The 23,949-nt window shown below is 37.4% G+C and overlaps 1 protein-coding gene across 9 annotated transcripts in view; it reads left to right on the top strand.

The window, feature by feature from the left end:
* LOC127571453 (ERC protein 2) overlaps positions 1-23,601 on the top strand; it is a 629,628-nt gene extending 606,027 nt beyond the window's left edge. For 8 of the 9 annotated variants that reach the window (XM_052017829.1, XM_052017828.1, XM_052017827.1 and 5 more), the window contains one exon: positions 21,300-23,601. In XM_052017829.1, the coding sequence (XP_051873789.1) occupies positions 21,300-21,437 (138 nt within the window). In that variant the 3' untranslated portion in view covers positions 21,438-23,601. The remainder of the gene's footprint in view (positions 1-21,299) is intronic. The other variant, XM_052017833.1, reaches the window with a different exon arrangement.
* Positions 23,602-23,949: the final 348 nt, after the last annotated feature.

The raw sequence follows: 23,949 nt of genomic DNA, 5'->3' as shown, positions 1-23,949 counted from the left end.
TGAAGACACCAGTGACATATTGTAATTGCAGTTGTAACTGGGACTTATTACTTCCAGGAGAGTCAAATTCAACTCCTTTGCTCTTTGGAGAGAGAGAGTCAGCAGACAGTTTATGTGGATCCAGAAGGATAACAGACTTTGCAGTTAGCCAGGGTGCCCTAGACTGCAGCCACAACACCTTGAAGGTTCATCATAAGAATCCTGAATATTCAAGAATTACAAGGAATATCATTCTTTGAATGTCCATCTGGTCTGCACCCATTCACAGAGGATCATGATGGTCAATATCCCATTATCGAGGAACAATCACAACTCACTGTAATGGCCCAATGCACCCCTTGAGTCAGGCCAAGATGTGGCTTCTTGGTGGCATCATACTCTGACCACAAGACTCCTGACTCTTCTCCAAAATCCACACAAGGGGAATGCTTATCCATCAAGAACTATAGAGTCATAGTCATGGAGATGCAGCACAGAAACAGGCCCTGTGGCTCACTAAGTCTGGGTGTACCATTATGCTGCCATTTTTACAGTAATCCTATCGTAACCCACTTTATTATCCTGCATTCCCACCAACTTCCCTCCAATCCATAAATTCTACCATTCATCTACACATTAGGGCAGTTCACAATAACCAATTTACCTTCCAACCCATGTGTCTTTGGATGTGGGAGGAAACCAAGTACCAAGAGAAATCAACACAGTCACAGGGACAACATGCAAACTCCACACAGACCACACCAGAGGTTGCTGGAGCTGTGAGGAAATGGCTGTACTAGCTGCCTCACAGTGCTGCCACCAGCAGCATAATTGAGCAATCCATCAGTGCCCTGAAGCAAATCTTTCAGTTCCTGGACTGCTTTGACAACATCTTACAGTATGCTGCAGAACAGTTCTCTAAATTCATTGAAGCCTGTTGCACAGTTATTAACCTGGCAGTGATGTGGGCTAAGCCCTTTCCTGCAGCTGCAGAGCAGAAAGTGAAGGAGCAGGAGGAATAGCAGGAGAAGAAGTAATGGAGATGTCAACATGAGGTTTTTTTTGCTGGACTGATATGGACTTACTGCTCAGGTTGCAAGTTCAATAGACATTCCCAGTTCCCCATTTACTGCTTCTATCTGGTACCCTCTATTGTTGCTCCTCTCAATCTTTACTTGACCAAAACTACAATCTACAAGATCAATGGAGACACCAAGAGAGTGCAGATGCTGGAATTGGAATAACAAGCAAGATGCTGGAGGAACTCAGCAGGTCAGGCAGCATCTGTGGAGGAAAATGGATAGTCGACATTTTGGGTCAAGACCCTTCATCTGGACTGCACTCGTTCAACTTTCCAATCCATATTTATACAATCAACCATAGAAAAAACATTCAATCATCAACTAATCGTTGTTGTGTATTCCAATAGCGTCCTCTAGCACTTTTCTGTCCCAGTACTCCGACACTGGCTTCTTATTAACAGTAAAATCCAATGATAATTGGTAAAATTTATTCATCATTCTGAAATTGCATGTATTTTCCCCCAACTTTTGTCTGTAGGATATTAGAACTTCATCAAGATTTTCACCCAGCATTTTATGTATTTACTTCCTACTAAAGAGTTTGTTATCTGTCTGTGCACCTTGAGCTGAAAGTTGATGATTTTCAGTCTGATGGCTACACCATTTACATACCCTGCAAACAGCCAAATACTGAGAAAGAAGTGCATGCAAAACATAACGAAGGACATCAGTACTGAAAGGATCCTCATCATGGGTGATTTCAACTGCCCTCAAACAAGCAAGGAGCGAAGCTGAAATTGCAGACGGGAATGCTGAGTGTGTACATTGCCCGTTTTGTAAGGTAGGTAAAAATCCAAACGTGAGAGAAAACATTGCCAGACCTAGAAGGAAGAAATAACCTTGAACAAATATGAGATCTAAGCATCAGGAAGCAACTGGGGGAGTCTGATGGAGAGAATGTGGTGAAACTGTTTCCACTTGAGGCTAAGTTTAGAACAAGGTGATATTAGTACAAAATAATGATTAGAAAATCAAATATTGGATAAATTCTTTAGTGATAAAAATGTGGAGCTCTGCCACATAGAGTGGCTGAAACAGACAGTGTTTAAAGAGGTAGTTGACGAAAATGGGAGGGAGAAGAAAATAGATGTGTGTGGAAGACATAATTAGAGTGGGAATTTGTAATCAGCGTGAAATATAAACATTGTCATGTGCCACTTGATCCAAATGGTCTATCTCTGTACTGTAGTAATTGTATGTGATTACTAAATTCTTGTTCCTATCCATTATTTCTACCACCTATTTTTACTATCCTAGCGATTTATTATTTCCTAATAACGTCAGTCCTTTTATCTTTGGTTGCAATCATGTTTCTATGTCAATACCATTGTTAACTGCATAGACCTCTAATTGCAGTAGCTTATCAATGCTCCTTTCATGAGTGCAATAGAATTTTAGCTTTCAAAACTATTAACCCTGATTGCAAATTTTATTATCTTTGCATTTCTTTCAATGTTGTTTTTGCTATGGTCCGGGTCAGCAATAACTGTTTGCTTATGTTCTTTGTTTACTTGAATTATTAATTGCTCCCTTCTAAAGCTAGATTAAATTATGCCAATTTACTTATTATCATTTATGTCAGTAGCTTAGCTTACTGTGTCTTGTGTAGAATACCCTTGTGATATTCTCCTGCTTGAGAAAGCTGTCCAGTTTATCTGCTATGTTGGTTACTTTCTGTATGCACCATTCCAGTAATATCTTGTTCAAATATGCTTATTCTTTGCTAATACTGAAAATAATTATGATACTGCCTCAGCACATTTTATGTTTTTACTTGCCTACAATATGTTTATATTCCTCCTTTGAAAAACCTTCTATATCCTTTTAACATATTCATTGTGGAGCACCTTACTAAACACACATTGAGTGTTCTATTTGAATGTTTTATCCAGGGAGGCGCAACCCCAGTCAAAGGCAGGATTTCAATCCACCTTCTACTACTTTATTTGTTTAATTTATCTGTTGCTTGCCATTGGGGTATTGGTTCTGGCATTACTTTAGTTAACCCGAAGCACAGTGTTGTGTGCTTATCAATAGTCTCCATAGCATTGTGTTCCAAGAGTGTATTCATCATTCTGACCTCTTGCAACTTATTGTGTTCCTTGAGCTTTTACTGTTTATTTCCACTTCTTGACATTCAATCACTTTAATTTTCAACTAGTTGAATTGGGAGTTGATCTGTGACTTTTTTTTCCTATAGAAACTTACATTTACGTTATAGTTTAATGGAACTGTATATTTTTATTGCTCAATACATGTGGGCATAAGGCACTTTGTTTGAAAGGTTTCCGGGAATTAATTAGGTTTGAGTTTCAAAGAAAGGCTCTGCTAATTGCAGAACTTGTTGTATGAGGCTCTTGGTGTCCAGCGCTCTGAGGCATGCACGGAGTTTGGGTTTACTGGAATTTCAAACTTCAGCATGCTCTTTCTAATCTATTTGCTGTCTGGAATGGTTGAAAAGTGCTGGAGGTGGTAGAATTTTTAATGCACATCCAGGAGAGCTTTTTGAGCAAGTACATGGATGGTCCTAATAGAGAAGGGGCAGTAGTGGACCTAATATAAGGATTGTAGCTGGGCAATGGTTGAAGTGTCAATGGGGGAACATATTGGTGATAGTGAGCATAGCTCTGTAAGTTTCAAGCTAGTTATGGGAAGGGATAAGGATGCTCTGGAAATTAAGGTCCTGAGTTGGGGGAAGGCTAATTCCAGTATCATAAGGAAGGACCTTGTAAAAGGGGAATGAGAGCAGCTACTTGCAGGTAGGTATACATCTGACAAATGAGATTAATTCAAATGTGAAATAATAAGAGTTCAAGGCCACCATGTTCCCAAAAGGGTGAAAGGTATGGACAGCAAGTTCAAGGAAGCCTGAATGGCAAAGGTATCATGGGCTGGATAAAGAAAAAGAGAGGAAGCATATTGCAGGTATAGAGAACTGAAAACAAGTGAGGCCCTCCGGGAGTACAGTAAGTGTAGAAGGTACTTAAAAAATAATTTAGGAGGGCAAAGAGAGGGCATAATGTATCACTGGCAGATAAGATTAAGGAAAATCCCAAAGCATTTTGTGAATATATATTGAAGGCAAGAGGGTAACCAATGAAAGATAAGAGCCCCTTATGAAGTAAAGGGACAATCTGTACATGGAGACAGAGGAAGTAGATGAGATCTTACGTGAAAACTTCTCATCTGCATTCAGTAAGGAGGATGTTGTAGTTGGAGAATTCAATGAGGAGGTGGTGAAATTTCAAAACATGTAATCATTAAAAATGAGCCAGTATTTAGTGTCTTAGCAGGCTTAAAGGTGGATAAAGGTGGATAACTCCCCAGGGCCTGATGAGATACATCCCTGGCTGCTATGGGAGGCATGAGAGGAGACTACTGGGGCCCAGAGAAAAACATTTAAATCTTTGCTGATTGCAGGTATGGTGCTAGAGGACAGAAATTGTAATACCTTTATCCAAGAATGGCAGCATGGATAAACCAGGTAATTACAGGCCTGTAAAGTCTAACTTCAGTCCTAGGGAAATTATTGGGAAAAAAAAATCTGAGGGACAGGATTAATCTACACTTGGAAAGGCAGAAATGGTTCAGAGATAATCATCATGGCTTTGTTGATGGGAAATCTTGTCTGACTAATTTGACCAATTTTTTCGAGGACAGCGCAGGTGAGGTAGTCTACATGGATTTTAGTAGGGCCTTTAACAACTATATGGGATACTGATCCAAAAGGTTGGAGCCCATGTGATCCTGGACAAGTTAGCAAACTGGATCCAAAATTGGCTCGGTAATAGCGGGCAGATGGTGATAGTGGAGGGCTGTTTTAGTGATTGGAAGCCTGTGTCTAATGATGTACCACAGGGATCTTGGGATATACATTAACAATTTAGATATGACTGTATGAGGTATGGTTAGTAGGTTGGCCGACAACACAAAAATTGGCAATGGTGTTGATGGAAGGATAGTTTTAGGCTACAGGATGATACTGATCAGTTGGTAAAATAGGTAGAGCAATGTCAGATGGAACTTAATCCTGATAACTGCAAGGTGATGCATTTTGGGAGGACTAATAAGGATAGGACTGCATATTGAATGGTGTGGCCCTAGACTATACTGAAGAACAGAGGGATATCGGTGTGCATCCAAGGATCCAAGTACTAGGCAATGAACCTGGTCAGATAACAGACCTCTCAGTGAGCGAGCATTTCGGAGATAGTGACCATAACTCTCTGACCTTTAGCATAGCCATGGACGAGGATGGGAGCAGGCGATATGGGAAAATATTTAATTCGGGAAGGGCTAATTATGATGATATTAGGTAGGAACTTGGGAGTGTAAATTGGCAACAGATGTTCTCAGGGAAATGCACAGCAGAAATGTGGAGGTTGTTTAGGGACCACTCGCATTAGGGTTAGGGGTTCTGGATAGGTTTGTTCCACTGAGACAAGGAAAAGATGGTAGAGTGAAGGAACCATGGTTGACAAGAGAGGTGGAACATTTAGTCAAGAGGAAAAAGGAAGCAATAATCAGACAGGAAGAAGGATCTAGGAAACAATAATCAGACAGGGCCCTTGAGAATTAGAAGGTAGTCAGAAAGGAGCTTAAGAAGGGATTTAGGAGAGCTAGAAGAAGACATGAGAAGGCCTAGGTGAGTCGGATTAAATAAAACCCCAAGGCGTTCTACACATATATGGTGAACAGGAGAATGACTACAATGAGGGTAGGACCGTTCAGGGATAAAGGGGGAAACATGTGCCTGGAGGCGGAGGAGGTAGGGGAGGTCCTTAACGAATACTTTGCTTCAGTGTTCACCAGGGAGAGGGACTTTGACGAATGTGAAGTCAGCGTAGAACAGGCTAATGTGTTGGAGCACGTTGAGGTTAAGAAAGAGTTAATGTTGGAGCTCCTGAAAAACATTAGGATAGATAAGTCTTGGGGCCGAATGGGATATACCCCAGGTTACTACGGGAAGCGAGGGAAGAGATTGCTTGGGCATTGACGATGATCTTTGCATCCTCCCTGGCCACAGGAGTGGTACCAGAGGATTGGAGCATGGCAAATGTTGTTCCATTGTTCAAGAAAGGTAATAGGGATAATCCTGGGAATTATAGACCAGTGAGTCTTATGTCAGTGATGGGTAAACTATTGGAGAGAATTCTTAGGGACAGGACTTACAAGCATTTGGAGAAGCATAGTCTTATTTGGGAAAGTCAACATGGCTTTGTGAGGGGCAGGTCGTGCCTTACGAGCCTAATTGAGTTTTTCAAGGAGGTGACAAAACAAATTGATGAAGATAGAGGAGTGAATGTGGTGTATATGGATTTTAGTAAGGCGTTTGACAAGGTTCCCCATGGTAAGCTCATCCAGAAAGTCATGAGGCATGGGATCCATGGAGACTTGGCTGTGTGGATTCGGAATTGGCTTGCCCACAGAAGGCAGAGGGTGGTAGTAGATGGAGAGTATTTTGCCTGGAGGTCGGTGACCATTGATGTTCCACAAGGGTCTGTTCTGGGACTCCTACTCTGTGATTTTTATAAATGACTTGGATGAGGAAGTGGAGGGGTGAGTTAGTAAGTTTGCAGATGACACGGAGGCTGGAGGTGTTGTGGATAGTGTAGAAGGTTGCCATAGGTTACAATGGGATATAGACAGGATGCAGAGTTGGGTGGAGAAGTAGCAGATGAAGTTCCATTCAGAGGAGTGTGAAGTAATACACTTTGGAAGATCGAACTTGAAGTCAGAGTACAAGGTTAATGGCAGGATTCTTAGCAGCGTGGAGGAACAGAGGGACCTTGGGGACCAAGTCCATAGACCCCTCAGAGTTGCCGTGCAAGTTGATAGGGTGGTTAAGAAGGAGTATGGTGTGCTGGCCTTCATTAGTCAAGGGATTGAGTTCAAAAGCCGGGAGGTAATGTTGCAGCTCTACAAACCTCTGGTTAGACCACACTTAGAGTACTGTGTTCAGTTCTGGTCGCCTCATTATAGGAAGGATGTAGAGAGGGTGCAGAGGAGATTTACCAGGATCAAGCTTGGATTAGAGAAGATGTCCAATGAGGAAAAGTTGACTGAGCTAGGGCTTTTCTCTTTGGAGTGACGAAGGATGAGAGGCAATTTGATAGAAGTGTATAAGATTATGAGAGGGATAGATAGAGTGGACAGCCAGCACCTTTTTTTCCCAGGGCGGCAATAGTCAATACCAGAGGAGATCTGTTTAAGGTGAGTGGAGGAAAGTCAGGGGTGATGTCTGAGATAGTTTTTTTTTACACAGAGATAGGTGGGTGCCTGGGGTGGTGGTAGAGGCTGATACATTTAAGGAACATTTAAGACTCTTGGATAGGCACATGGATGTAAAAAAATGGAGGGTTACAGGCTGTGTAGGAGGAAGGGTTAGATTGATCATGGGGTAGGTTTATATGGGTCAGCACAACATCATGGGTCGAAGGAACTGTTCTATGATCCCTGAAGGTGGCTGCACAGATAGATAAGGTAATGAAGAAGGCATATGAATCACCAGTGCACAGAAATCTACAGGCCAAGTGCTAGTAAATGAGAATAATATCAATAGGTACTTAATGGCCAGCATGATCAGAGTAAGCTGAAGAGCCTATTTCTATGCTATGTGACTCTGACTCTAGGTTATCACATTTGTGCAACTTTGTTTGTCCTGCAAAACATGTAATCTTTGAACTATTATTAAAAATCTATATCTTACTTTCTTCCAAAATACCTATTATCTTCAATAAATAGTGGAATTTGTGAATAAAAAATTGTTATTTTTGGAAAAGCTGCTAATTTATTGGAAGCTTTATAAGAATACTTTAAACCATCCATGTTGCCCATTTCTCATTATCCCACAACTGATTAGCTCATTTGACCACTTCAAATGACAATGGGAGTCCTTATGGTCTGGACCCCAGTCATGCATAGGTTAGACTGGGTAGCAGGGAACTTGAAGGGATAACTTTGATATCTACGCCAGTCCTGCAGCTTTTATGGTATTTTTCTGGTGTTAATTCACAAATACAGAAAGATATATCACAATATTTTTTCACATCACAAATGAATCCTTTTTATATTCACATGAAGCAGGTGGTGATATCATAAAATGTGATGAACGAGGCCAATAGAGCAGAGCTCTGTACTCCTCACCATTCCTCCCTTGTTATTGGAATGTCCGGGTCCTGTTTCTAGACTGCCTGCAGGTATTATATCATCTTTGGCTACAGAGATGAACATGGTGCTAAAGATTTGAGAGTGGAAAAGGAGCCCCAGGGATGATGGGTCATCCTGAATTCTGTTATTGCAGATATTGCTAGGATTTTTGGTTGATTCTCCATCTGTGAACAACTGCTGTTTGTGTACTTATACAACAAATAAAATTACACTTTTTAAAAACTCTTCCATCAAATCAGTTAGTTTTTCCAAGGACATGGCCTTTTTTGTTTTAAGTATTTGTTCAGAAATTTTTATTGCATATTAAAGAAAGGAGTGCTCTTTGAAAAAAGGAAGATGTAGGTGTTTAACATTCAGAGTTCAATGCTTTTGATTATGCAATTAAGTTTTAGAAATGTAAATCCTCACTGTTTAAGTAAAGTTTTAATACAAAATTATTTTTGTAAAATATCAGAGCAAAAACATGTTTCTGAAAGCCTTTCTGTTGTATTAATAGGGTACCGATTATAATTTTTAGACTTTTGAAATTTATTAGCTGAATGGTTAGGCAAAAAACTTTAAGTATGGTACTGTATCTCCTCAGGCAGTTAACTGTAAAAATTTTAATTGCCACATTTAAGGTGCTTGGCCAAGATTGCAAGTAACAATTTACCACATTCCTGAAGGGTTTTACAGAAATATTTTAATTTAAAAGCTTTTAATTATTACAACCAAAAGCTGAGTTTTATATTTTGGCATGAGAGGGATGTGGTTCATTATTGTGTAGTCTTTCTTCTGTTTCATAATGTTGTAGGATTATTCTTGTACAAAACCCTATTGTTCACAATGTGTTCAGTTACTTAAACATGTTTGAAACACATTGAAGTAGTTGTTACCACGTTACTCCTTAAATAGGCTCAGTGATCACAACCACACAGACTCTAAAACATGTCAGCAAAGAGGAGGCAATGCTCATTTGCACTTAGCAGTTAAAGCTGTGTCATGGTAAGTTACACTTTTGGCAGCTCAGCATCAAGCTGGCTAGTTCATTTGATGCTTATATATTGTGACCATCTTTAGCCACGAAAGCCCAGCAGGAGTTGAGTAGACAAGCCGCAGGCAAGGGCAAATAGAGCATAACAACTTCCTAATAAGATTCCTGCCATTTGATTGGAAATTTGGCAGAGCATTGCTGGCTGTGTATAGGGTCACAAATGCAACACAATTCGCATCTTGGGCTTCCTGTCTGCACTTGCTTTTGCCCTAGGGCAGTGCCTGCTGTTGAAGAGAAACTAGGCTGCTCCCAGATGGCAGACAGGCACACTGTGTTATTAAAATCCAGAGATTGCGAACCCTTGATGTTGTTGTAGACTCCTAATTAGTCCCTTGCATAAAGGTAAATGGCATCCCACGTTAATAAAAAAAAGTCTTGGCAACTATTTACTACCAGGTCAGTTACTAATTTTTCAGATTATGCTATAACTTGAAAAATCAGATCAGTAATTTAACTTTTTTTAATTTAACCTTTATATTTGTCATTGTGTTTAGATAGTTTAAAGAAAATCAAGGGGTGGTGGAATGGGGGTTGGTTGTAATTCCTGGTACACTTAAAGATGTTTTACTGATTAACTTTTTATGTGAAACTTTTATGAAAAGCAGTTTCAGGTGACATGGGGTGCATTTTGATGGACTGCAGTTACATGAAAGCTGGACTTTTCACATCCACATGGCCCAACCTTGTTAAAATATCAATTGTGTCGAGTCACGAAATTAAGCATGTTTGCTCTCATTAATCTGAAGAGTGCAGACAGAGATTTTAATACTCTTTTTGGTATTTGCTGTGGTTGCTTATTGTACAGGGGTTCTGGAAGCAAACAGCAGATGCTTTTGTTTCTTTTCAGTTTGCTGTCCTTTCTGGAGTGAATGAAGGACAGTGAAGGAAGTATTGTTCCTTCTATGAATTGTTTGTTGTATTAGAGTAAGGTTTGGGATTGCAAATTCAGCACAAAAGTAATTAAAGCATTGCTTATTCACAAATGTAGTTTTGTTAATGGCACTGTTTAACCTTTCATATGAAGACTATGAAATCAAGTCATTTCACAATATAGTTGTACTTTTCCACAAACAACATTCATGAAATTAAGTGTGTGTTGCTCTGCATTTCATTTTCTATATTTACCACCCATTGTTGGATTGATGAAAAACATAATGTGAAGGTGTTTCAGGTTTACCAAGCAAATACTAAGTTGGTGCTGAATTCCTTGGTTTGCATCAATACCACATTAAATTCTCATTGCATTTTCTCCTTTAGCTACTGTGTCCAAATTCAAGAAAAAATGAAATAGTGGGGGTGAAAACTATTAAAGTGAATTATAATTTACTGTTGATGGAAACCTAACTTTGGCAGTGAATAATCCTCTTATGAAATACTAGGAATGCACTTGCCTCCCATGGCCCTCCCAACGGAAGATACACCAGAAAATTCCACTTCAGACTTGCCACATAGCCTAAATCTCTGATCACTACTCCTCTCTGCCAATATCAGTTTGCTGGACCACCTTAGTCGATTGGTCTGCTTTCAAATCCTCAGTACTCTTATAACTCCTTTCCCAAACTCTGTATAAAATCACTCATTTAAAATTGTGATCCATTTCCTTGCTGTAGCTAAGCATTTGGAAGATTGATGGTCTGCCTTGATCTGCATTATTAGAACTTTAGTGTCCCTAGCAACCAATGTCTGGATTTTTAATACAGTAGCACATACAGTTGAAAAAATAGTAACAATGCTATTTTATAGTTCTGAATGAATGAAGTGCTAGATGGTAAATGTGCTTGTGCTGTGAGGGAGTGCTCAAAGTAGCTGCATTAAACAATTGTAACTAGCAAGGACTTATGAAGCCAAAAAATGCAAAACTTACTTTGGGTCTGTTTCTTCCAAGTGACTCAGTTGGAACTATGTATAATGATGATAGCCAAAACAAAGATCTAGGACATTATAAGTTCTAAAACAGAAGGAAAATTCTGATTTTTTTTCCAAAAACAAATATGCAAAATAGTGCTCACATCGACAAAATAACCAAGAAGAAATCTATTTGGCTTATCAAGCTTGTGCAATTAACCTGTTTCCCTCTACACCCAAGCCTATCACCTCCTCAGTCATCTAGTCTCCTAAAGAAGAAATGATGTTGATGTGTCATGTTCTTTTTGAAATGTAATCCTGTATTCATGGGCATATTCAGAAATGGGAAAGAATACATTCTATAATTTCTGTTCTTCTGAACACTTGCTCGAAGGACCATATTATTGATGTGAATTTATCCCCTCCTTTCCATATACTCCCTTTTGCATTGTGAAAATGAAGGCTTATGTTAGCATTTGATTTTAATAATCCACTGGCAGCTTGTCCACATGCCTTGTTGATGTGTTGATTTCTAATTCTCTACCTCAGAGCACTGTGGAAGCTGAATTGTTAAATATGTTCAAGGGTGAGATGGACAGATTTTTTGGATTTATTGGGAAGTCAAGGTTATCAGGATCGAGCAGGAATATGGAATCGATGGCATATCTGTTCAGCCATGATATTGATAAGTGGAACAGGCCCGAGGGGTTGTGGTCCTAATCCTATTCCTATTTCTTGTGTTCTTATTAGTTCAGAGATTACAACCAGAACTTTTTTTGTTCTATATGGCTTGGTTTCACCCTGTCACATTATGGGACTACCATCACCAGCAGGACCACAATGGTTCAAGAAAGTGGCTCTCTCCCACCTTCTCAAAGGTAATTAGGGATGGGTAATAACAGCCAGTTACTATTGATCAATAATGTCCACATCCAATAAAATTAATAATATTTAATATAAAAATAATTCTGTGATCAAAGTATTAAAAATATTGAGATTCAACTAATCAAGATGTTGAAAGTACCTGAAACTACTTAATGGCTGTGAGGCATTTTAGGAATTTATATTATTTTCAGTGGGATTTGGTTGACCACTGTTGGAATTCTCATTATTTTCATTGGGATTTGAATGACCACTTTTAGGTTGGAAAGTGCTAGTCACAGGTTTGAACTTTGGCAGAAGTCAGAATAAATATGTAGTCATCCTGTTGCAAACTATGTGGCACTGCTCCCATTAGTATTAAAGCCATATGTGGTCTTCTGATGGAACAGCTAAACAAATTATTTCATTCCTTGGGATACAATAATTAAAAATGATTTACAAAATCTTGCACAGAATTGTCAAAAATATCTACCTTAACAGTCATCCTCAAATGAGCTTATCTGAAAAATAATACTTCTTAAGATAGAGACTTAATAATGCATTAGATAGCTTTTGCATTGATGCTCATATCCCATAAATGAATTGTAAAAAATTCACAATGGCTTATGGATTTAACTTTTCCAGTTTAAACACAGATTACTCCATGAACATGATGTGATATACGTATTTTTTATGCATCTTACTGGGTCAGAAGATTACTTCAATGCTCAATTATAGTACCTGCATTAGTATCTGAATAAAAATGTAGCTGCCTATTTTTTGCCAATATTAATTATCATGTCTATAGTTTGTGGAGTATCAGAAGGAAGAAATATATTTTATATTCTGCATTTGTAACAGTAATATATCCCTATTACCAACTTGCACAGTAGATTTTTGTTTTTCTGCTGCCTACAAATTTTATTGGCAGATTTGGAAACAACATTAAAACAAATACAAAACCTCAATATGAATGCAAAAGAAACCAATATGGAATTACATTTCAGTGTTTTTAGTCAGCTTTTTACTCTTGGATTCAGGATGCCAGACGTCTCGTATCGGCAAACCCTCACTCTCTGTACTCAGATTGTTCTTTTACTTCCCACATCTAGATCATTTGTATCAATACTAGGGATTGATTAGTTAAAAAATGGGTCCTTTGGCTGAGTGGCAATATTATTTGTTCATTTATCATTCCTCAATTGATTGATTGCCTTCCAGAACAGAAATAGAACACATTTCAATCCAATGTATTGGCGATCTATAGATATGATTGATAAGCTTAATTGATCATACCTATAAATTATTACCAATACATTGGATTGAAATTCCAGAAGATATAAATAATTAACAATTGCATTCAGTGCACAAAACTGCAATGTAAATTGAATTGGACAAATGATCTTAAGATTTGGTGAAGAATGGGCACCAGCAGCCTTTTAATACTCCCAGTCAAATATTCACTTCTATCGATGCCAATTTATTCTTCTGCACTAAGTGATTTTTGTTTTGCCTTTGGTCTGAATATTGCCCTTCGCTTTATGATTTGTTACTTTGTTAGTGCAGTCTGTTTTCTATCTCTCTGTCACTAATAACTTAAGAAGAAGACTTATTCAAATTGACCAAACTGGTCTGAATATTGAAAAAAGTAACAAAGACAAAGGAAATTTAACTGTTTCTGTTGAATTCAAGAAAACATTACAATTGAACACTGACAGAAGACGCTGACAGAATGGTTATATTTCAATTGACTGACCACTTATCTTTTCCTCAGGTTTCTAAAACAATATAACATTTGTTTTTGCAAAATTATGTATCAAAAGGTGGTGGGACTGGATTGAAAAGGTGTGATTCAATTTGATTTCTAACTCTGCTAGAAAGAAAGAAACCAATTCCACTCTACACCATGAACAAAATGCTTAATGTTTTTTGTACAATGAACTGTGAAAACAATGATTATAATCAGAAGTCCAAATGTTCTCCTGTAGAATCCATTTGACCTTGTTTTGGCAGCAGTGATGATCCTAAGAAGAGATCGGTTTCAGATTCAAGATCTGGAACCTACATCTGAAACTGATGATTATGATATGTTTTATCAGGAAATAAGAATGTTTCCAAAATACAGTATATTGAGGAGAGCACCAACCCCATACACTTTTGTAGATTCCCAAGATACATGCTGTGTTAATGTACTCAGGAAATTATTAAAAAGAATGCAAGCCTTGATACAAAATGGCAAATACTTCCACTGGGTCATTCTCGGAGCAGGACGAGTTGAATGCCAAGTTATTATTTTCCTCAAAATTCCCATGTAGCTGAAACATTAACAGATCATTTTCTGCTACTTGTAGCAGAAGAGATTAAATGTAGAAAATGAGAGTGACTACAATGGTGCTTACCAAATAATGTGAAACAATAATTTAATTTATTATTTAAATTCTTAAAGTGTAATTTTGGTGCATCTACAAGGAATTTGTACTCTAATTTAGAGTTAACTATTGAAAGATCAACTTTTTACTTTTTGTGCCTGGACTTGATACAGGAGCAGTCTGCCCCTACGATACAGGTTATTTCTCCCCAACTCCCGTTCCACATCAGTTTTATTTCTATATGTCAACTTTTTAAGTCAGACTGAAATTAACTCATATGGGTTTAGTTGTAGTCATGCCACGAGGGACTACATTAAAATTGTCCAAATTAATTTCAACTAAACGCCCTCCATTCATCCTACCTGTCTAAGCCGGAATCAAACCCAGTTCCTTGAGGTGAAAGGACAGTATATTAACCTACTGTGTCACCTTGTCCTTCAGTATACACAGTTTTCTGAAAGCTAAATTTAACTCTGCCTTTGTATTATATTAAAATGTGATGAAAAACATATTGGCTAAATTTTTGTTATTCATGGCTGTCAAAGACATCAGATGGAAATCCACATCAAAAAACATTGCTTTTGGTTATACTTCCCAGTTTTGGAATATAGTATTATTAAATTAAGTACTACAGGGTTGGCTTAAGGTGACACAAAGAATAGTGGTTAGAAGTCATATCTTTGAATTACTACTTTTTCTGCAATATAATCACATCAAGAAAAATAAGTAATTGAGAAAAAAACATTTTTCCTTTGATCACAGAGACAATAAATAAACCTCCAGGGAAGAAAGAATTGCATTGAGGCAGAATTTCTAAGATGACAAGTTATGATATGATCATTTAGTTCTGGAATTCATACAGGCAGAATGCCTGCTGCGACTTTTAGCCAGAGACAACTTTAATACCAGAGCTTGGCTGGAAACTCCTTTTTCAATAACAAAATAATACTCTTCTGTTTTGTTAAGCTAATTTATCCAATTGGTATTTAGTCTTTCCTTCAGGTGCCATGTGTGTCTTGTTAGAGATAGGGAAAGCTGTTTCTTCAAATGCTATTCCTGGATTTCTGCTGTGGTATCTGGACACATGTTCAAAGCAACATTTGTTGGCCACATGTAACAGGGGAGGGGTTTTTGCCTCAGATCCGAGGTCACTGCAAAACAGATACTTTTCGGAATGTGAAGTATGTGGTAATGAAGGTGTGCTTAAATGTATCCTACTTTAAATTGAATGTCCCTGGTGAAAATAGATAGTTTATTTTAACTTGTATTTTATTGTTATCACCAAAACAATGAATCTTTATGATGAACAAGCAAGATTCTTTTGAAGAAACATAATTAGATTTGTCAGGAGGGCTGCCACACTTTTGGTTTCACAAATGTGCAGACTATAGTTTTGCAGGGGAGCAGTTGCTCTGGGTCTACACGAGTTTTGAATATAAATATCTTATTTAATATTTGCAATACATTGGTTTTATTTGGATATCAGAATAAATGGATAATGTAACTTCAGTACATCATAATAGTGCAGCTGAACCCCAAAGAAAAATAGAGACTCAAATTGCAATAATAACAGTGTGCCCTTTCTCTCTATGATGTACTTTAAAAAAATTACACTCTAGAGAGGGGTAGGTTAACATGTATGCAAGGCCTTTATCTCTGCAGGGACGCAATACTTTTTGTTTGAAAAATATTAAAATGAAATATGAGAAAACAGACTCATTAAATGTCAATGTTAACTCCAGCAGATTGGGTAGAGAAATTGTTTGCTAATGAGGTCATAAAATTAAATAATCACAAGTACTACTGACCTTGCAATTCAGGTAGGTTATTTAGGTCACTGATCATTAGTTTACTCCATTTAATGAATGCTCAAATGTTCAATAATGCCACGTGTTGAAGAGAATGTCTTAATTAGTACCCTTTTAATTCTTTTCTGATGCAGATAAGTGATACATTGTGTTGGGTGCAGACATTTATCGTGCTGGTTGGCTTTTTGAATTAACTGTTCCTGCATAAATATCAAAGTAAATTTTGAAGGGGTGCAGTTCAAATTTATTTAAGAGTTTTTTTTAATCAGTTTCTTGTGAAGGTCAAATGAAGTTAGTGTGGAGAAAATTTACCATCACAAGTGGGAATGCATTGTCCTTTTATCTTTTGTTGTTAGGTACCTTTGTAAAAATCTAATTAATGTGTGCGAATAAATCAGGTGTGTGTATTTTTATCCGGGTGACAACTTAGAATCAAATTGTGTTTAATGATCTCACTTACAACACTATTTTCTGGACCTCTAAAATGCTTTGGTCACATAATATCAACAAAAGAGCTGACTTTCTCTGAGATTTGATACCTTGGTAGATTTAATTAATCTATATGAATTTATATATAAGAAACCTCTTCAAAGTGCAGTATGACAACTTTGCATTGTTTAGGTTTTAAATAGAATTAAATCCTTCATCTCTGATTCCCAAAGTATAACTTAACTTTAAGAATGGCCTCAGTGCATTAGTGGTATTATAAACAAAACTACGCAACATTTTCAATATGAATTATTTTTTGTAAAGGTTATGTTCTGTAATTTCAATCATTGCTGATACTTATTCTATACTGTGTTTTAATTAAGAGATGTTATCTTTAATTGCACTTTGGCAATTTACCACAACTCCTGTTCCCCGAGGACTTTTTTGTACTTAATTTAAATGATTGTTTTTCATCTTTATTTGTAAATTATTGAACCCTTAATTACTTTTTCATATCCTCCTCTTCAAATATGTTGCATTCTGTATGCTTTACCATATAATGGAAACAAAAACATAGATTTTTAACTCCTGCTTGGAGCAAAATACTTGGGCAGTCAAGAGTGTGAAACAGAAAACTGCAGGCAATGGGTCCATGATTTTCTTACCTGAAACATTGTGGCCTGGCACCTCACCATCAGCAAGGACTGAAATCAAATCCTTAAATATCAGCTAACCACATTGGTCTTTGAAAATTATTAATGTTTTGTTACTAACCCAACTGCTTTTTTTATTATCCCAGTGGACTCTGTTATTGAAGTAGCTTTAGTCATATTTTTCCTTCCATCATATTTTACGCTGCATCTTGATTAAATCATCTCTGCTATTCTGCTGTTCCCATGCAGGACTCTGCTAATTAAACCTAATGGTTTGATCAGTCTGGAGTATTCCAATCTAACTTTATTTCTTCTTATAATATCTACAAATTGACAGTTAATGCAACCAGCAAAACTTTACTGAGGGAAAAATGTCAATTGTTTTAGAACAGCTCGTGCTTCTTGTATCTTATATAGCTTTTCTTTATCAATATTCTTGTTGCCTCAATTGCTAGCTTCCCCAAACTGGCATTTTTTTTGTTGACTTCCTTTTACTCCTCCAACTCTTACTCCATGGCCTTGGAATTAATCTCCTCTCTTTACCTTACTCTTGCATTATGATTGAGACCGTGTTTTACCTTTCCCCATCAGCTGGATCTTACCTGCAGCCAGAAAAATATTTCTAAACTGTGTTTACATTATAAGGCTATGCCCCACCAAAATTAACTGTGTTTTGACAACTTTTTTATCTTCTTTTCTTCAAATCTATGGGTCCTTCTCTCTGGAACAAATAGTGATCTATTTTACATTTCAAACTACCATTCTGTTGTTACATTTGTACTTTATATAGTTGTGGAAATTTGTTATATTTTAAATTGTCAGTCATTGGGATATTCTAGTTTCAGTACATGACCTTTTCTCTGGTAATCTTGCTGCTTATGGTGAAATGCTCTTTGAGCGTTACTAAGATATTTTTTTTCTGGCACATTGATAAGCCTCTTACTGAGCTGGCACCACATATTTATAAACCAGTTGTAATTAAATAGCATACCACGAAATTTATGTATCTGCCCAGTTCCTTCTCAAATTGTTCTTTTTTTCTCTGTTCAGTAGTTGATGGGTTATCTTTTGACTTTTATCAGAGCTTTGTCCTCATTCCTGTACCACTTCTTTATACCATCAATGACCTGCATTCATCACTCATTGTTATCCATCCCTGTTGCTTTGCATTCATCAATTTCCTGCATTTTCAATCAGTGTACACACACCCTGTCGCTTTCACAAGTAGAGAAACTAAGTCTCTACTCTTAAACTCTAGGACATTTGATTACTAAATGAAAATGCTGTTTCTTTAAGTTTCAAAAGACAGATTTTCCATTTTTCACAAGTCCAACCAACAGCTGGGATCTCTTGCTTACTGATGATCCTATTCTTACAGTCAGTTATACAAGACAGACAACAGCCCTTAGGCCCAATGAGTGTGTGCCAGCCATCAACCACCCTTACACTGATCCTACATTAATCCCATTGTTTTATTGTCCCTGCATTCTCATCAGCTCCACCCCCCCCCCCAGATTCTACCATCACCTACACACTAGGGACAATTTACAGTGGCCAATTAACCTACCAACACACATGTTTTTGAGACGTGGGTGAAGCCAGAGCATCTGGAGGGTCTCAGGGAAAACGTCCAAACCCCACAAAGGCAATGCCTGAGGTCAGGATTGAACCTTGGCCTCTAGTGCTGTAAGACAGTGGCTCTACTACTTTTAAAACCATCTCCAAGGACAGTTTCCATCCAAAACAGATTGGTCTTACAACCATATGAATTAGGAGCAGGAATAGGTCACATGGCCATTTGGCAATGCTCCACCATTTATATCATGGCTATTCTAATTGTAATCTCAATTCCATTTTCTTGTCTATCTACAGTAATCTTTCACCTTGCTGATCAGGACTCTGTTTACCTTTACCTTAGAAATACCAGAAGTCTCTGCATGTACCACCATTTTGATGAAGAGTTGCTAAGACTCGCAAAGCTCTAAGACCAAAACTATCGCCTCATCTCTATCTTAAATGGGAGATCCCTTATTTTTAAACAATAGTTCTTGGTTCTCCCACAGGAGGAAACATCCCCTCCACATCCATCGATCAGGATCTTGTATGTTTTAATTGTGTAGCCTCCTCTCTTAAAAACTGCAGCAGATATAAGCCTAGCCTGTCCAGCCTTTCCTCTTAAGAAAACCCATTCCAGGTGTCATTCTAGTGAACCTTCTCTGAACTTCAATCCATTAATATTCTTCCTTCATAAGGGGACCGATATAGTACACAGTACCCCAGATGTGGTCTCACCACTGCCCTATATAACGGAAGCATAAATTCCCACCACCACCACCACATTTGTATTCAATTTCCCAAGAAATAAATGAAAACATTCTGTTCGCTTTTCTAATTGTTGCATCTGCAAACTAGCCTTTTGCTACTCGTGCACGAGGTCTTCCAGATCACTCTGCATCTCACTGCTTTGCAATCTCTCACCATTTAGACAAGATGTTTTTTTCATTTTTCATGCCAAAATAGACAATTTCACATTGTCTCACATTATACTCCATTCATCAGATTTTTGCCCACTCACTTAACCTATGAATCTTTTAGCCTCCTCGTGTCCTTTTCACAATTTACTTCCATACCTATTTTTGTGCCATCAGCAAATATAGCAACCATACCTTCGGTGCCTTCATTCAACTCAATAATATTAATTTTAAATGTTGAGGTCCAGCATTTATTACTGTGACACACCACTCCTTACATTCTGCCAATGAGAGAACAAATTTTTTTATGCCTGAACCTGTTTCCTGTTAGCCAACCAGTTTTCCATCCATGCCAATGTGCTGCTGCGCACACCTTGAGCTTTTATTTCCTACAATAACCTTTGATGCAGCAGCTTATCAATGCCTTCTGGAAATCCAAGTATAGTGCAGCCACCAGTTCCCTTTTATCCACTGCACATGTTACTTCTTCAAAGAACTGCAATAAGTTGGTCAAAAATGATTTCCTTTCAGAAAACCATGTTGAATTTGCCTGATCAACTTGAATTTTACTCTGCTGTAATATCTAAAATAAGACCTTTAATAATAACTTCCAACATTTCCCCAGGACAGACGGTAAGCTAACTGACCTGTAGCTTCATTCTTTCTTTGTCTCTCATGCCCCGTCTTCTTTTCTCAATAAAGGAATTACATTTGCTGTTTGCCAACCTAATGGAACCTTTCCTGAATTGAGGGTATTTTGTCATTTCTTGCAAGACCATCAGGGCCCAGAAACTTGCCAGAAGGCTTTGTTAACCTATTTTCCATAACCCTAGATAGCTTACGTCAAAATGCTATCATCTGATGGTGTACACCTTTTCTAGCTTTTGGTTTCTCTAAACCAAATCCAATTTCTCTCTTTAAAAGAAAGTCTAATGTTTATCAAATTCATTAGATGCTTTTTTGAACTTCCTACAACACTTTTCTATCAGCGAGTACCTTTTTTTAACACAACATTCTGCCTCACTGCATGTGTCACTGTATTAAAATCAAGACTGTTCACATCTTTGACATGATCTTCCCCAGGACTCTAAAACTGTGGACATCTAATTTGCCAACCTAAAGTAAATGAGTCAATGAGCTTAGACATTTGCACTCCTAGAGAATACATTTACTGAGCTTCACTCGTGCCCCATTTCTTTTTTTCCTTTATCCCTTGATGTTGCCAACTTGGAATACCTTCTTTGTTCAACATGGCTTCTCATCTGAAGTGCTTAACTGAATTATGAATATATATTATATTTGTATGACCATTCTTTCTTTGCATGAGATATATGGATAATTTGAGTAATTTAAATTCTATAGTATTTAAGTAAAATCTGTGTATACGTTAATTTATACTTTGAACCCTTTAAGGAATGTAGAGTGGAATCCATCCCACAGTGTTTATTATAAAAGAATTGCATCATGTTATTTACTCTTCTGGTTCCAATCACAGAACAAATGACACTCATATTGCTCATTAACATTAGAAAAGCATCTACTTGTTCCAAATATCCATTTGTGTATGAAATCTAAACAGTGCATTGATGTTTTTACTAGCTAGCAGAGGAGCTGGAGCGAGGAGAAAAGGAAAATGTGGCACTGCAGGAGTACACAGACAATTTGCTTCAACGAATTTCAGATCTATGCCCGGATGTCCTAGAGCAAGTCATCAAAATGTTGGAAGAAGCAGCTTGATACAGTAAAAAGTGAGGTAATGGTAGCTCATTATGATGTGAGATGAAAAGACCCCCTCTTGCCAAATTCAGTATTTACACAATTAAATATTGTTCTAAAGCCAATCTTTATCCAGCTGTATTTATTTACACCTTAATGGTATTATGATTATCATTCCAAAGATAATTGGATTCCCAATAATTAGTAAGAAATAATCAGTACTCTGAAAGCCCACATTATGATTGGATGCACCCTTCTTGAGATGCCCATTGCTTGCAATTCTTTCTTGTTAGCTTCAGCCTTCAACCCAATATTGTCAACTTCTGCAGGTTCAACAGTCAAAGTGGGTTCAGGGATTTCCTTGGGTAATCTTATTCTCTCACTCAAATCTGAATATCCGGATGAGTAGGAAAGAGAAGAACTTTTATAACCTTTTAACATCATAGTGTACAATGCATTAAATAGTAAGCTTTTGTGTAGAGAAAAAAAGTGTTCAATTTTTAAGGTGGAAGAATTATCAAACAGTTGACAAGGATTATCCTTCTGAACAAAAACAACCTGTGCCTCTCAAAATGTACTGTACATCTGAATATGTTCATTAGCTGATTGATTTACAATAGACATTGCTGAAATGGAGGAGTATTCAAAATTCAGGAACTGGCCCATCAAATTGGGATTGCTTTGTGTGAAGAACATGTTCAGGAAGAAGGAAATGTAGTTCCTTCTTGCTGATGTAGTGAAGTGCTCAGATGGTAACTGTTGTACTTCATTATGAAAGATTCTTGAAAATACTTAATAGCTTCTTACATCTGATTTATAAGTATGGAAACGTGCATTTGTATGATTTGAATTCTTAGTGCATTATCACACTTAGCAGCAGAGATACTTCACTGCTGTGAGTGGAAATGCAATAGAAAACTTTCTACTGCTTAAATGAAACCAAACCTCAGAGCTTTCTTCGGTAAAGGGGCAAAGTTCTTTGGAATATGTTCAGCACATCTGGCAAATTTTGCACTCCTAGAGAACACAGGCAACAAGAAGCAGTAAACAACACTGTTGTCACATTGGGGCTGTGATTCTTTGAGTGCCCTAACAAGCAGTTCTCTATGTTCTATAGTCCAACTGAATACTTGAAGTAGGAAATTCTTACCACGAGGACCCAATGTTAAGTAAATGTCATAGTAAAAGCATAAGAACAGTGATGTTTAGCTGTTAGTTCATTTATATGTAATGTGCCAATTTTGGAACAGTTGGGGAAATTAAGTTGTTCCCAGATTATAGTGATACTGATCGAAAGGTTAACCTCAAATCAGGGTATCAAAACAAGACTTTTTGGGGAAAAAGAAAACTGTTCTACCAATGGAAAAGAACATTTCTCATTACATGTTTTACAGAATTTCAAGATATTTTCTTTTGATACTTCGGCATAGAACACTGGTTAAGATAAACACTGTGACAAACTGACAGTAACATTTTAGTTTTGCGTCATTGGTAGACATCTTGCTTTGAGTCCTAACAAAAATATGATTACCATTAATGCAACTTCTCTTTTCCCTGGGCTTGTTTTCAAATAAATAACTTGACTGGTGTTCTGATTGTTATTACGCCTGTATTATATACTGTGTCAATTACTGTACAGTAATTTTTGTATTTGAGATTTGTGTATTAAAATGCACGCAATTTCTGTTTGACTTTTATTTGAAAGTGGATTAAAAATATAATTTCCTAATAGTCTTTACAAGCAAACCATAAAAATATTGACACAGTGCTTATCTGCAACGTAATTGTGTAGAATGGTGTTTGGATGTGATGTGCTGGAATATGTATATCAGCAATTCTCCAGGTTGCCCCTTTTAAGTGTTCTGTCAGATTTTAGTAACCCTTCTTGTCCTATTCTTTTCAAGTTTGTGGCATGTCATGGGCTCTGCTGTTGATATGTAGTGAAGATGTTGACATGGTACCAAAAGGAATCCTTGAGTATGGTTAACCACCATGGGCATGTTTTAAAACTGTTACTGTGCATCATTATCTCGTGGACATGTAGGGGTATATAAGGTTCAAAACATTGTTATTAATGTGCAAGAAATATTTAGTGTTGCCCAGCTTGTTTATATATTCATTAAATAAAAATTCCTTTCTGATATTACAGTTGTTGTTTAATAAAGAAAAGTACTTTTTTGTGGAATCCCTGCTTTTTAGTTTATTTAAGAACCTAAATCAGCCATTGTAAACAATTAATGTATGGTATAGCTTACACCAGCTTCTCAGTGTCACTATTTCCCTCCTTTCATATATGTTGCATTGTCCATTTAGCCCCTTCCTCTTCGGAGTGCTTCCTCCAGAGTGGTCATTAGTACATTTCAGTGATTTTCCAGCAGAGCATGCAGTTTATGCCAAGAGGTGTCAAATTTTCCCTTCTCAGAGCTGTATCTTGGCCTTTATTTCTCACTCCATAGGATAGTACAGAACTGGAACAGGCCCTTTGGTCCAAGATGTCTGTGCTGACTATGATGCCAAATTAAACTAATCCCAT

This window comes from Pristis pectinata, chromosome 6 (assembly GCF_009764475.1).
Source record: "Pristis pectinata isolate sPriPec2 chromosome 6, sPriPec2.1.pri, whole genome shotgun sequence".
Taxonomy (NCBI): domain Eukaryota; kingdom Metazoa; phylum Chordata; class Chondrichthyes; order Rhinopristiformes; family Pristidae; genus Pristis; species Pristis pectinata.
Note: the sequence above shows the minus strand (reverse complement) of the source record. Positions and strands in the feature narration are given on the sequence as shown.